This window comes from Arvicanthis niloticus, chromosome 4 (genome assembly GCF_011762505.2).
Source record: "Arvicanthis niloticus isolate mArvNil1 chromosome 4, mArvNil1.pat.X, whole genome shotgun sequence".
NCBI classification, from domain to species: Eukaryota; Metazoa; Chordata; class Mammalia; order Rodentia; family Muridae; genus Arvicanthis; species Arvicanthis niloticus.
The window spans coordinates 112,275,956-112,290,302 of NC_047661.1; the positions used below are offsets into that span (position 1 = coordinate 112,275,956).

General features: G+C 42.4%; 1 protein-coding gene across 3 annotated transcripts in view; it reads left to right on the forward strand.

Moving 5' to 3' along the window:
* The first annotated feature begins 4,745 nt into the window (after positions 1-4,745).
* Positions 4,746-14,347, forward strand: part of Slc39a8 (solute carrier family 39 member 8) — a 60,542-nt gene continuing 50,940 nt past the window's right edge. Inside the window, exons 1-2 of one of the 3 annotated variants that reach the window (XM_034501347.2) lie at positions 4,746-5,001; positions 5,750-6,202. In XM_034501347.2, the coding sequence (XP_034357238.1) occupies positions 5,984-6,202 (219 nt within the window). In that variant the 5' untranslated portion in view covers positions 4,746-5,001; positions 5,750-5,983. Of the gene's footprint in view, positions 5,002-5,125; positions 5,592-5,749; positions 6,203-14,347 lie in introns of those variants that run through there. The other 2 variants (XM_034501349.2, XM_034501350.2) reach the window with 2 other exon arrangements.

Here is a 14,347-nt window from a genome sequence, read left to right on the forward strand (position 1 = left end):
AACTGCAACAATGTATACAACTTGGTGGGCAGTTCCTTGGATCTTTAGTAATATAAATGCAACATTGTATAAAACTTGGTATGCATTCCCCTAGACCTTTAACACTATCACTGCAACATTGTGTACAATTTGGTAGATAGTCACCCAGATCTTTACTTACAGAAATGCAACATTGTATACAACTTGGCGCACATTTCTCTTGACCTTTATCAACATAAGTGCAAAGACACTCACAGGTTTCCACAGTTGTTAATACTATTTGCAGCATATTTTACCTCTTATTTTTCATTAATTCATCCAATCTTTTTTCATGTATGAACACATTTTGCACACGCTATAAGAATATCTTAAGAGTTTTCAGTAAAATTTACCGAAACCTAAAATATCTTGAACACCAGTATGACACTTTTGGTGGGAAATTCTATACCATGCCAATTCATATCATGCACAAAATTCAGAATATTGTGTAAAAAAATGACCAGTGTTTTAGGTTTAAATAAAATATAAGTGAATTTTGTGTTTAAATTTAGAAATTTCAGTTAGTCTACGTAAATATTTCAAAACTGAAAAAAATATAAAATATCAAACATGTCTGATATTAAACATTTTCAAGAAAGGGATGCTCAACCAATATTGTCTTTAAAACATGGCATTTTTCTTGTGGTGGCGGTAAAATGGAGAAGACTGGCTTGGGCTTGTGTTCCAGCCAAAATGTTTTACTTCACCAAGTCACTTCACTCTCATGAACTTTTTTTTCCTTGATGATGAAATGACCACATTAGACTTGATATAATCTCTGGTTCTATCCATCTCTGGTGCAATCATTTCCTGGTAAAACCCTCAAGAATTGTGTTAGGTACAAAGCTGCCTTTGTGCTGAGATAGTCCTGGTGGTTTCTTCTTATTTTGAGTTTGCTCCATCTGTTGCACAAGTCACATTATGCTATTACTTTAGTTTAGGAGATGGCCTGCACTTAGCTGTACAGCTGGGAAGGACCTTTTCATACCTCATCACATCTGGTTTTCACAGTTATCACAGCGATAAAAGCTGGGCAGATAGTATGTTAATCTCTGTTTTATAAACCAAGAATTAAGTTCAGAGAGGCCATGCAGAAATCTGATGCCTGCCTGTGTTATCTCTAGCAGTGATGGGTGACTTGACATGCCTGAATACCCTGCAGTCATTACAGTGTCTTATTTGAGAATTTTAAGTGTGGTATATTTTTAGCAAGAACAAGGAACTGATTCTTGATAATAAGAAATAGTGTTTATATGTAGACAGGCTGGCTTGGACTTCTGAGCCTCCTGTCTCTACTCTCATGTGCTAGGACTACAAGTGCATACCACTACATCTAATGTAAAACCTTTTTTCTTTGTTTCTTTCTTCTCTCTCTCTTATTTTCTTTTTCTGAAGGCAACCAGAAGGAATGATTTGGTGTACAATCGGCATCTTCCATCCAGTGGAAGTTGGAGGTTCCTCCCAACTGTCAGATCATACTTCTAATTTTCCAGGATCTGCAGACAAGAAAGCTCTTGCAGTTCTTGGTCTCTGTAAGGCTCTGGGAATGTTTTAGTTAACACTTCTTACAATGTCTACTCACTTCTAGTCTTCCTGTCAACGTTTTACCTGTTCTTTAAGCTCAAGGGTTACCTGCCCTGTTAATTATTGGCTTACAATCATCCATAGACACAAGAGCTCCCATCTTAATCACTACAACCTTTCTTTCCTTCTTTTTTGCCTTCCTTTTCCCTCTCCCTCCCCCTCCCCCCCAGTGCTCGGGATTGATCACAAGGCTTTGCTCATGAAATGCTTCACTGCAATCTTTATATTTTCCTTTAGAGAACACACCTTTCCTTTCTTTCTAACCTATAGCCCAGATTCCTAAAGGTAAAATTGTTCTGGCTCTGCAGGCCACACTGAACCATTGCTTTGCATGGCTACTCTCCTCTTCCAGGTGGGCTCTGGCAAAGCACACCGAGAAGGATGCTTCCTGAATTGTCTTTGAACTCTAATGGTCTGTCTGTGTGCATACATATAGTCTTGACCCATTAGGGATAAATATTTTGATTTTGTGTGTCTCTTCCCCTACTTGGGAACATCCATGATCTTGTTTAGGCTCTGATTTCCCATTATGATCCCTTCCTGCTTGCAGGCCCTTTGCTCCTTAGTCAAGCTCCACAATGTCACTGTGGGTTTTCTCCATGGTTATTGGCTGATACTCCTTCACTCAATGGAAGGGAAAAGAAGGCAAGTAAGTCAGATGTACAGTCCTTTAGAGCAGTGGTTCTCAACCTCTGGGTTGCAACCCCTTTGGCAAACCTCTATCTCCAAAAGTATTTACATTACAATTAATAACAGTAGTAACATTACAGTTATAAAGTAGCAACAACATAAATAATTTTATGGGGTGTGTGTGTATGTGTGTGTGTCACTATAACATAAAGAACTGTATTAAGAGGGTTGCAGCAGGAAGGTTGAGAACTACTGTATTAGAATTAGAATTTTTAGTGCCTCCACAGAGAGATGCACACACTACAAAGATATAGATTTGTTCCATATTTACCGCAGTAACAAAAGATTGGGCTGAGAAAAATGTGGAACTATTAAAAAAAAGTGGGCCGGGGATATAGCTCAATTGATAAAGTGTTTGCCTAGCATATGGCCTAGGTTTGAGCCCCAGCAACAACCAGAGTGATAGCACAGGCCCCAAATCCCAGCAGTTGGGAGGGAGAGGCAGGAGTATCAGAATTCAAAGGTCATTTTCAGCTATATAGTAAGTTTGAGACCAGTTTGGGTTATATAAGACCCTGTCTCAAAAAACAAAAACAAAAAACAACCAACCAACCAAAAATATTGCAAAATTAAAATTAGCTGTCCTTTCATTTGCAGAATTAATCTTTAATTCCTCTTCAAAGTGTTTTCATATTTTTTTCTGACAAGTGACTTCTAAATTAGATACTTAGGAACAAAGCTTCTGGATTGATTCTCCACGTTGCTGTTGCTAATTACCTTGTTTCTTGATGAACAAACCGAGCAGAGTCCTGTGTTTGTCAAGTGACTTTCCATATGACAGAGTTGGAAACAGAAAGGGTGGCTTTCAGACCCTCTGGCCAATGTTCATTGTATGCTCATCTTGTTTTTGTCACTTAAAACTATTTGAATGTCAAAGCACATTTCTTTTAAAAGAATGTATTTTGTGCATTGCACCTTGTGTTTTAAACTTTTTTTGTTACTAGTTATATTACTGATAAAATGCCACATTTTGTGTACCAAGCAAAATCTGAATAGCGCTATAATGATGATAATTTATTAAGGTAGAAGACCTAGAAATTAACCCCAATTATGTGCCAACTTGCAATTTTCCAAGTATTTTTCTCTTAATCTCATACTTACATTGTAGAAACTGTACTTAATAAAGTCTTCAAGCAGGTTATTATTTTATTGTTTCATAGGGTTTGATTGGCTGGCAAATATGTGCATAACCTGTGGCTGTCAAATAAATTATACCTAAAGAAATCCACAATGTAACCTTTGTATTATTGGAAATTCATTCACTGCACTTGTCCCCTACCCCAACACCTCAGCACTTCATTTTTATACACAAAGTTAGTTGTGACTATGCTGGAGAGAAGAGAGCATCCGTTGGATAGAGGCCAGTCTTTTAAAGCATCCACGCGTGCGCAGAAGCCACTTGCTCATCATCAACGTGAAAGGGAGAAATAGACAACATACTACACTTAAAACTCCACTAAAAAGCTTGAAGACTTTTTAATCAGAAACTTATCGGCTGCGTGATGCAAGAGCTCCATTGTGCTATCAACTTACATTTGGCCCTTTTGTGAGAGGTTTTCCCTTTGAGCATCAGTGCCGTTCCTGTAAATTAATACTAACATCGGACAGCTTTTTTTTTTTTTTTTTTTTCTTTTTTTAAATTGGAAAGAATCCAGCCTCAGGATCACCTAGTTCACTGCCTTTCAAGGCAGGGCTTTTTGTTATGTACAGGTGAGTGCTTCTCACCCGGGATCTGTGGATCTGAATTGCTTCCAGTCATGAAGAAATTATTCTCCACATTAAGGCTTGGCACACTTATGCAGAAAACTTCCTCCTGGCTGCTGCCCTGGTATAGCTGCCTAATGCCTCTGGTGTGAGACAGAACATATCCCCACCTTTATCACAGGACAGTCCTTCAGTTTTTCTTGCCTAGGGCCTCATCTTCCTGGAATCCAGCATCCCGCCCCCATCCCCGCCACTGCCACCCCCTCCCGCAAAACACACACACACACACACACACACACACACACAGCGGGGCAAGGGGTGCGGACGGCCGGGGGGGGGGGTAGGGAAGAAAGAAAGAGTGAGAGCGCCAGATTTCTTATGAGTAATAGTTTCTTTTCCTTTCCACCTTTTTGTTCTTCTGTTAGCTGTCTGCCTGTTTTTAAACTCGCTGTTTTTAGGAGGGTAACACACACACACCCATCCTGAAAGACGTGAGCAGCACTTTGAATTCTTTTTCAACCTTCTGACAGCCAAGAGGGTTTCACTTTATTTCTTTATTTCTGGATCGTTTCACCCACCGGACACAACCTTTGTCCCCAAACACCACATTCACTTTACACAAACTTGTTGACCTGACACCCAACTCAGCTTTTCTTGAACCTTTGTCTGAACAAATAAACATTCCTTGTGATCTGCGGATATCCCGAGCGGCGTCAGGAAGGGCTTGCAAGGACCCTGCTGGCTCAGCTAGCCCACCAACTTGCGACTGATTTGGTTTCCTCTTTCTCCTCTGATTTTAAGAAGTGAGGCAAAAAACCAATTCCTGTTCATTTTTTTTTTTTTTTTGAGACAATGCAAAGGGTTCTAGACACCGTTCCAGGAAGCTGATTTTATGGAGGTCACCAAAAAAGTGGGCCAGGACACCAGGAAGGGGGCTAGGAATCCCACCTTGGAGGTGGGCTCCAGGGAGCAGACACCTTGGCGGCTGGGATGACAGACGGAGAGGTAAGCGCCCCGGTGTGGACACACTTGGGAGATCAGCCTGGGGGAGTGTGACACCACGTGCTACGGGGCGGGGACAACACCCTCCCTCCCCTTCTTATCTCTAAAGGGTGCAGGGCCGGATCTCAGAGTTTCCCAGAGAAAGAGGAGAGATACAGATACAGAGGGAGAGAGAGAGAGAGAGAGAGAGAGAGAGAGAGAGAGAGAGAGAGAGAGAGAGAGAGAGAGAGAGAGAGAGAGAGAGAGAGAGAGAGAGAGAGAGAGAGAGATATTTGAACCTCAGGGGCCGACATAGACTGTAGAGGTGAGAGGCTAGCAGCTCCTCCGTATCAACTTGCTAAGCTCACAGCCAGTTGTTCAGAGAGGGTCCAGCATAGACGCGGGAACCTGGGACCCGGAGGGAGTGTTTCTCTGCAGTTCCTTGGGGTCGTGGGGAGGGGTTCCAGTCCCGACCCTTCCACGTTTCTACGGCGGGAAAATAAAACCTCAAGACAGGAAGAGGAGTTGTGGTTGCACAGTCAGAGAGGATTTAGTTCCCCGAAGTGTGGCGTGGTTGGGGCTTTATATCCGGGACAAGCGAGTGTCACCACACTGTAAGCAAATCCTGGGGCCTCAGCAAACCGGGCTCCGGGCAGCTGGCCCCACGCCCGGCTCGGAGTTCGAGACTCTGACCACTCAGAGCTCTGGGGCCCGCAGGCTGCTGACCCAGTGGCCTTTATCTTTGTCCCCCCCTTTGTTCCTTTTATCTCAGGCTCCGCAGGAGGCCCCGAGAGGCCACTCTGCCTATCACCCTCCTGGCTGTGCTACCTCTTCAATGCCCCGAAGGTCTGAGGCTGCAGAGGAGCGGGGACACGGAGCGTCTCGCTAACTGGGCCAGGCTGTGACTCGGGACCTGTGGATCCCCCACCTCCACCCTAAGGGCACCGACACCGGGGCACCGGCGCGGGTCCCTGCATCGGCTAGCTCCGGAGCTGCGCGCTCCACAATGGCTCCGGGCCGGGCAGTGGCCGGGCTGCTGCTGCTGGCGGCCACCAGCCTGGGACGCCCCTCGGAGGGGCCGGAGCTAGCCTTCAGTGAGGATGTGCTGAGCGTGTTCGGCGCCAACCGGAGCCTGTCGGCCGCGCAGCTGGGGCGCCTGCTGGAACGTCTGGGGGCTGCATCCCAGCAGGGAGCGCTGGACCTGAGCCAGCTGCACTTCAACCAGGTAAGGGTGGCCCCGTGGTCTGCAGTTTCCGCAGATTATTCTCATCCCCAGAACAGTAGCACTAGAGAAAGTATTTCGAGGAGTTTTTCCAAGTTTGAGGCGGTCATTTGATCCTCACCGGTTGGTTCACCAGGTATTAAGGGACTAAAGTTAGGGATCTGGCAAGCCAAACTGATGAGCTGAGCTACTAGAGAGCTTGTTGAAAAAACCGATAGGTCTATGAAATAGTTGAGGGTGGAAAGTCACCCAAGATATGAGCTTTAGATAGGAGTGGTACATTTAAATCTTAAGGAAAGAGAGTCATTTACTTATGTATTCAGCGGAAGGAACCTGTCACACGCGGTCCTTATCAGCTTTAGGGTGAGTGACCACTCCCATTAAAAAAAAAAACGCTCCAGTGTGTATATTGCATAAGGCCGACAGCACACCTTACAGATGGGGAAACTGTGGACACCTTAAGGCTCAGGTCACCGCGTGATTACTGATTCAGTTGGTGGCAGGCTGGGGTTGGAGCTAATTTCTAGTTATGTCATGTCATGTGTTTGACTCTAAAATTCATTCAAAATAACAAAACGTACATTTCTCAGTACGACATGCGTGTCTAGTCATTTACTAATGCTCCAGATTTAAGGGCGAGCTTGAACTTTATAGAGTAAGTAAAAATCACACTTGTCTCTGGGCTTGCTTGGGCTATTGTTTGATGATGGAGACCACAAATTCTAATCCCTAGCCCAGCAAGCCGTTAGAGGGGGCAATTAAATCAATGCTTCATCCTGCCCGTTCTTGCTTACTGACTCGGGTTTATTTTTTATTATTTATTTTATTATTATTATTTATTATTTTTTAAAATTTTATTTATTATTATTATTATTATTATTATTATTATTATTATTATTATTATTATTTTGTTTTTTTGAGACAGGGTTTCTCTGTGTAGCCCTGGCTGTCCTGGAACTCACTCTGTAGACCAGGCTGGCCTCGAACTCAGAAATCCACCTGCCTCTGCCTCCCAAGTGCTGGGATTAAAGGCGTGCGCCACCACTGCCCGGCCCAACTCAGGTTTAATAGCAGATGGAGCAGTTCATATATAGTTTATCATTTGGGGGCAGTAGGGGTTTACTAGAAAAGTTTCTGTTCCTAAGATGTTTGGGAACTTCTATATTCTACACCTCTGCTTGTGGAAACGTGGTGTTTTCCAGTGAGTCTGATCATTGATTACAATGAAGGAAGCTTTATTCAGATAAATTCCCCAACATTCATTAGCATTATAGTTAGGTTCCTTCCTTCCTTCCTGGGGATTAAATTAGACATATTTTGTCTAGCATGCAAGCCCAGCACTGTACCACTAATCTACAGACCCCAGCCCCATGGTTTTGTTTCTGTTACTACTATCTTTCACTTGTTAAAATGTACACAATTCAAGATGCAGAATTTTTCTGTTGCCCTGACGTATGATCTTTCTTTGGCCTAGAAGGATTTTGTGCTGCCCCGTGCCGGGTTTTAAAACGCAAACTGTCTTAAGTTTCATTTCTTGCATGTTTTTATATTTGATTTAATGTTTGGGAAATTGCCTGTTGCAAATACTGAAATGTCCACATATTTTATTTATGTATTTTGAAATAAAGCAAATGCCATTGTAGGGTCTTTTCTGGACTAGCTGTATTGTCTTCTAAAAAAAAAAAAAAAAAAAGCTGAGCTGACTAGTTTCTAGGTAGGCGTGGCCATTTGCCTGAACTGAAGCTTAGGGACTGACTTGAGGCTGTATCTGCAACCAACATACTGTGTTGACTTAAATGATAGTCTTATCTCCCAGAGTCTGGAGGTGAGTTTTAAAGAGGCCAAAGACCCCAAGCTCCCTTGAAAGGAAGTAAGGGGTATACCTAATCTATTTAGGAAAATCGGTTACACTTACTAGTGATACAATACTTAGGGTGCAAGCATGTAGGATAGGCGTCTCGATGGGTAAATTATATGTTGATACCTTTATTCTCATTCTCAAATTTGCATGTGTACTCTCATTATGAGTATCAAAAAGAGACAGGAGGAAGCCCATAATTAGCTTGGAAACAGAGAAGCCAAGGAAAACTCTGCACTAATCAGGCTTAACAAACATCTCTTTGCAGTTCTGTGAAGTCTTAATGAAAACAGCAATCACTGGCGAAATGATGGCAAATGCTAATCTAGAAGAATCCATTAATTTGCTGGTAATTGATACATAGACCTGCCAAGGCACTCATGTGCTCCAGCATTAAACCATCTGAAATGGAGAACCTTTATCATCTTCATACTTGAAAGAAAGCACCTTTAGTTTTCTGTGGGGCACAGAGTAGAGCCATGTAAAACCTATTGTGAGAAATTTAATTATCTGGCTTTGAAAAAGTCTGACAAAGTAAAAAGGTTTCCATGGGCCAGAAATTTTTTAATATTCTACAAGATTTATCAACAAAATTGGACATTTGGATGAGAGATTTGATAGTGGTTAGACAAACTTTTTTCAGGAAATAGACTACTCAACATGGCAAGGTTGGAAATCTCTTTTTGGTATTATGGGTATTATTGGTATTATGGGTACCATTGCCTTGCTGCGCTGAGAAACAGAGGTGACTCACATTCTCAGTGGACACAACTCAGTTTCCAATTTTGCATTTTAATGATTGGGGGACCAAAGAGAACAACCCAGACTATGTGAGAAAGAGGGCCTTGGTTGCCAATTGGCTCTGGGGTGCTCCTTGACTGACATATAGACTGATCTGTTCCAGAAAATACAGAACACAAGAAAGTCCAGAGGTCAGAATCTCTAGGAAGGGTGGATTGTGGGGCATTGTCTCCTGTTTGTTCCCATTCTCTCTCTGCTGCTCTCTCACTGTTTCTCTTTCTTACTTTTCCCTTCATTTCCTCTCCTAGGGAATCTCATTGCTACACTTTCCCATATGGAGACTGGTTAAACAAAAAAGAGACCCTCCTTTTCTAGAGCATCATGCTGAGCTCTGGAAAAGCCTCTACTCAAACATTCCTGAGGTTCTGGAATAGGTGGTAGGTGACCTGGCTTTTGTTTCACATGGTCCCTCAGCTCTTCCCTGTGGCGCTTTCTGCCATCTCCTGCATCAGATGTGTTTCTCTCACATTCTTATCATCATCATCAGGATGACCACAGTCTACTTTTAGACTAAATTTGTAATCAATCTTCCTAAAGCAAAGTGGTATGCTTTCTTTGAATAACCCTTCATAAAGTCTGTTTGACTAAAGAAGCCCAAGTCTTGAGTCTGGCATTACTGGCTCTGCTCCCTTTGTGCCAACCTTCCTCATCAGCCTTGGCACCCACTGAACTGAACTCTTCACCCTTCTGTGAGTTTCTGTATGCTTTGCTCAGTGTTTTCCCTGAAGCCTTCTGCTTCCAACTAGAAAGATCTGTTTTCCCTTGAGTTCTCCAATCCAAACAAACATCTTAGAAAAGCCTAGTTAATCTTGTCTTAAAAATCCTGCCACCTAAGATTGCTCTATTTTCTGAATTCTTGCAAGGTAGTATTTATCTTGCTACTTTCAGTTATCTATATATGTGTTCCGCAGATATCTCTACTAATTTCTGTAAAAGGCAGGGCTAATGTAAAGCTTATTATATCACTTTTCTAAGCAGTTTGATCCCTTTGAAGTAAACTGTAAACACATTTATTATTATTATTATTATTATTATTATTATTATTATTATTATTATTATTATTATTTTGAAGTGCTGGTATTGGAACCCAGGGACTCTGGGGAGCTAAGCTCTGCTCAGCTATGCATAGTCCTTAAACTTCAAGTGTTTTAAGATGGATGAACAGCTTCTTCGTGCTGTGTCTCTGGATGTTTTTTAAGTTATACTTTGGTACTATTTATGTCCACTTATGTTGACGTATCTGTTTTTATTGGTTTAAGCATTAGATTGTGAGAAGGTTTTTAGGTCTGGTCAAGAGTTTAGGAGGAATTTTTTTCTTTTTTGTGGTACTACGTTAGTTGATACAATTTCTCCTATCTAGGGATCTTGTTCAGATTTGTTTTCTCTGCCAGGCAAAAAATTAAAAATCAGAAAAGTCTTGAGCACACCAGGTAGCACTGGAGAAAATCTCCCACAGAGCAGACAGGATCCACCAGCAAGGAAAGACTTTTATCAGAGGTGAATACACACCATAGTAAAGCACACAGAGAAAAGCACACTCTGTAAAACCGAGTGGGGCTGGGAGGTAGGATGGGAAGTGGGGGAAGGAACTTGGGATCCCCAAATCTGTTCTATCTTTGAGGGGGGAAGTTTGTTGTCTTTGAGGGATATTACTCCCCCAATTTGGGGGTTGATCACTCTGAGCAAAGTCAGGGAAGCTGATAAGTTCATGGCTTTGGGGTAAACAAGTCCTGGTTCTGGCCTTGAACTTGTCATATTGATGAACAACAGGGGAGCCCTAAAAAAACTAGGCCTTTAGGCCTTTTGTCTCGAGTCAGGAGTGTGAGGAAGGAACTATGTTTCATCATGATTGGTATGTATTTGTGATTCTTCTTTCTATTTTGGATCTAACTCCTAGTCCCTCACAATCATGGTACACTATGTATATTATTTTATTTGTGTCATTATGCTTTTTTCCTTATGTGGTTGTATCTCACATGAAGTGTCCTCTCCAGTGAGGATTTAAACAAGCATATGGTAATGACCCACTCACCTCTTCAGGGGCTGAGATATTATTTGGTTTATGCCATGCAGGCATTAGACATTTTTGTTTGGAATTTTGGAGACAGAGTCTCACTTCTTTAGGGCCTTAAACTTCTGACGTTCCTGCCTCATCCTCTCAAGTCTTGGGGCTAGAGGGATGTTCCACCTTGCCCATTGTCTAAGATTTCATTAGAATTTTTTCAATCGACCTGTGAAGGTTGTTAAGAGGGACAGCAATCTGGACTTCCATCCTTAGAGGTCATTGCAGCAGGTAGAACACATGTGCATATGACTGTAATGTATGGTCAGATGACATGTCTGATTAGAGAATACAAACAGAAATGAGGCAAGAGCAGACTTGTATTTCCAAAGGTGGGATGAGAGTGTGGAATGTACGGAATGAGTGGAGGTGGAGGCTGTGAATTTTACAAGATGTCTTGACCCTTTCACTCTGGAGCTAGCAGAAGGCAATATACAGGCTCTCCACCTGGAGTATACAAAAGGCCCCTCAAGTATGCATAACCTTCAACAATATTTATTTATTTGCACTGTTGTATATTAAACATGATAGATAAATATGCAATCATCCAGCTGTGTACCTATTCTGTTCCTATAATCTTTTGCCTGCAGTAGTCACATAATTATTGAGTCTCTTTCTTTCTTTCTTTCTTTCTTTCTTTCTTTCTTTCTTTCTTTCTTTCTTTCTTTCTTTCTTTTTGTTTGTTTTTTGAGACAGGGTTTCTCTGTGTAGCCCTGGCTGTCCTGGGACTGAAATCTGCCTGCCTCTGCCTCCCAAGTGCTGGGATTAAAGGTGTGCGCCACCACTGCCTGGCTGAGTCTTTTTCTTTATTATCCTTTGGTTCTATGAAGCCAGAGGTCTCTGGAAGTAGACAGATAACTCCTGACTCAGGTTAATGGATGACCAAGGTAGAAGTGTATAGCAAAAGAGGCCTGTGTATGTATGTGTGTTGGTCACCGCATTATTCTTATATGTGTTGTTTGCTGTTATGTATTACATATTTTTCCTGAGGTAAAGGCAATGATAGATAGTACTGGGAGACATTCTAGGAAGCAAAGACTGTGGGTGGAAGAGACAAAGAACACATGTTCCTTTCTTCTTTGACCTTTTTGTGTAGCGATATGATAGGAATAAATCTGGTAGGCATGCCTTCCGAGCTGCTGGTTCTCATGAGAGCCTGTGCATGGGATACAGAAAGATGATGCTTGGCTCCTTGCTCAGTCTCCTAGGTGAGGGCTCCCTGCAGATTCACCACATCACTCTCACTTAAGATGACCATACACAACATGTTCTGCTTTCAGGCTTTGGTACAAGAAGGGGCCTGCATGATTCATTCATTTGACTGTGACGTCAAGAGGTTGATTTGCCTAGGCACCAGATGTGAGTGGGATCCACTTAAGAAGGAAGATGCTTTTCACTCTTTCCATACCTAACTCTCAAGTGTATGTCTTTTACCCGCTACCCCATGAGTCACCTGGATCCTTTTGTGTAAAATGTAGGTAGTTACAGTGGAGGTTTCTACTATTTCATTATGCTACACAACCCTTCTAATTATTTTATTTATAAAATCACACTTTGTTATCACAACAGTCTTATAATAAAGGTGCCTTTTTTTTTCTTTTTTCTTTTTTTTTTGACTTACAGGAGACTATGGCACCAAGAGGTTAAGTATCAGGATTAATGGCGTAAATGGTGAGATCTCTGACAGCCTTAAACACTTTGCTGCAGTGCATCCATTTTTGTCATAGCCTAAGAAAGCATTTTATCTAGGTAGATAAACTAGTAACTCATATTTTGGACTATGGACGTCAGTTCCTTATCTGGCCCCATTGCTTAGTCACATGAAGGGGACAGTCATAGGGCTACAAGGGACCTCGTAAAGATGACTGGTTCTTGTTTTCAGTGTATGTGTGGGTGTGCATACAGAAGCCAGCACACAACTTCAGCTGTCATGTCTTAGTTTTTTTTTTTCCATATTGTTTATGAGAAGGTTCTTTCACTGGCCTAGAACTTGCCAAGGAGGCTAAACTGGTTAGCCAAGAAGCCCGAAGGATTTGTCTGTCTGTGTCCCTCACGTCTAGGATTCCTCCTCCTCCTCCTCCTCCTCCTCCTCCTCCTCCTCCTCCTCCTCCTCCTCCTCTTCCTCCTCCTCCTTCTCCTCCTTTTCCTCCTCCTCCCCCTCCCCCTCCTCCTCTTCCCCCTTCTCCTCTTCCTCCTCTTCCTCCTCCTCCTTTTCCTCTTCCTCCTCTTCCTCCCCCTTCTTCTAAACATGAATTTTGGAATTAAATTTCGGTTCTTACGTCCTCCATGGCTGTCTCCTCCACTCCGTAGAGTGTATTTTTTATGTAATTAAAAAATAAGATGGGAAGCTGTGGAAAGTCAGTGTGTGAGACAAAGCCACAGTTCTTGGTCTGGAGAGATGAATCACCAGGTAAAGGCACTTGAAGCTGAGGCTAATGACCTGGGTCTGATTCTTTGGGTCCACTGGCAGAAGGAGAAGACTGACTCCTACAAATTGTCCTCTGAATTTCACAGGAGTGTCCTGGCTTTCATGTGCATGCACTGAGTGGTAAAGGAAAGAAAACCAGCAGCTCATCCCAGTCATATATGGGGGCTAGTGAAAAAGAGGATAAGACATGTTTGTTAATTAAAAATGTGAGTGTTGAGTTGAGAGTAGAGCCAAAACTTCTACACACACACACACACACACACACACACACACACACACACACAAATAGTGTAATTAGAAAAGCTACAGTGTTTAAATAATCCCTGTAGTGAGCATACAAAGTATATCACAAGGTCACATACACATGGCTCCCAGTCTACTGAACAGCATGGACTCCTAATTAGGAGGAAGGGGCATCCTTTTGGTTGGGAATGCCTTTAGAAGAGTCACAACTAAGTCAGCTCTGCTTATCTGATTTGGTTTTAAATCTATACATTAATGGAACATTCATCTATGCAAGTAGTGTCTGTACTTTTAAAAACATGTTGGATTTTCCCAAAGAGTTACACAAATTCCCTTTCATGGAATGAAATTTTCATGAATTGTATTTCATATATTGTTTTCTCCCCCCCCCCCCCGCCCCTCCTGCCCGGGATACTTTGAGCAGCAGTTCTTTCTTCTATTGATAGACTTGAATATGAGGGAAACACCTATGTTATCAGGACAGCTACCAGACCAGCATTTATGGTGAACTTTCGAATGGCTCCACTCCTGGCAAATTTAAATAGAAATCTTCCTTTATGCAGTCCTTGACAGCATCCTGCTTGGGGGTTGGGGGGGGGGGTGGAGAGTGGCTATGCCTAGGCAGTGGGGAATGAGCTGCAGCAAAAAGAAAAAGATGAACAGAGCATGTCTATAGAGTCACTTGCTCTAGTACGACAAAGCACTGGTACGAGGCAAGTCTGAACTCTTTGTTGTAAGGACAGGGAGAGTGAAGTT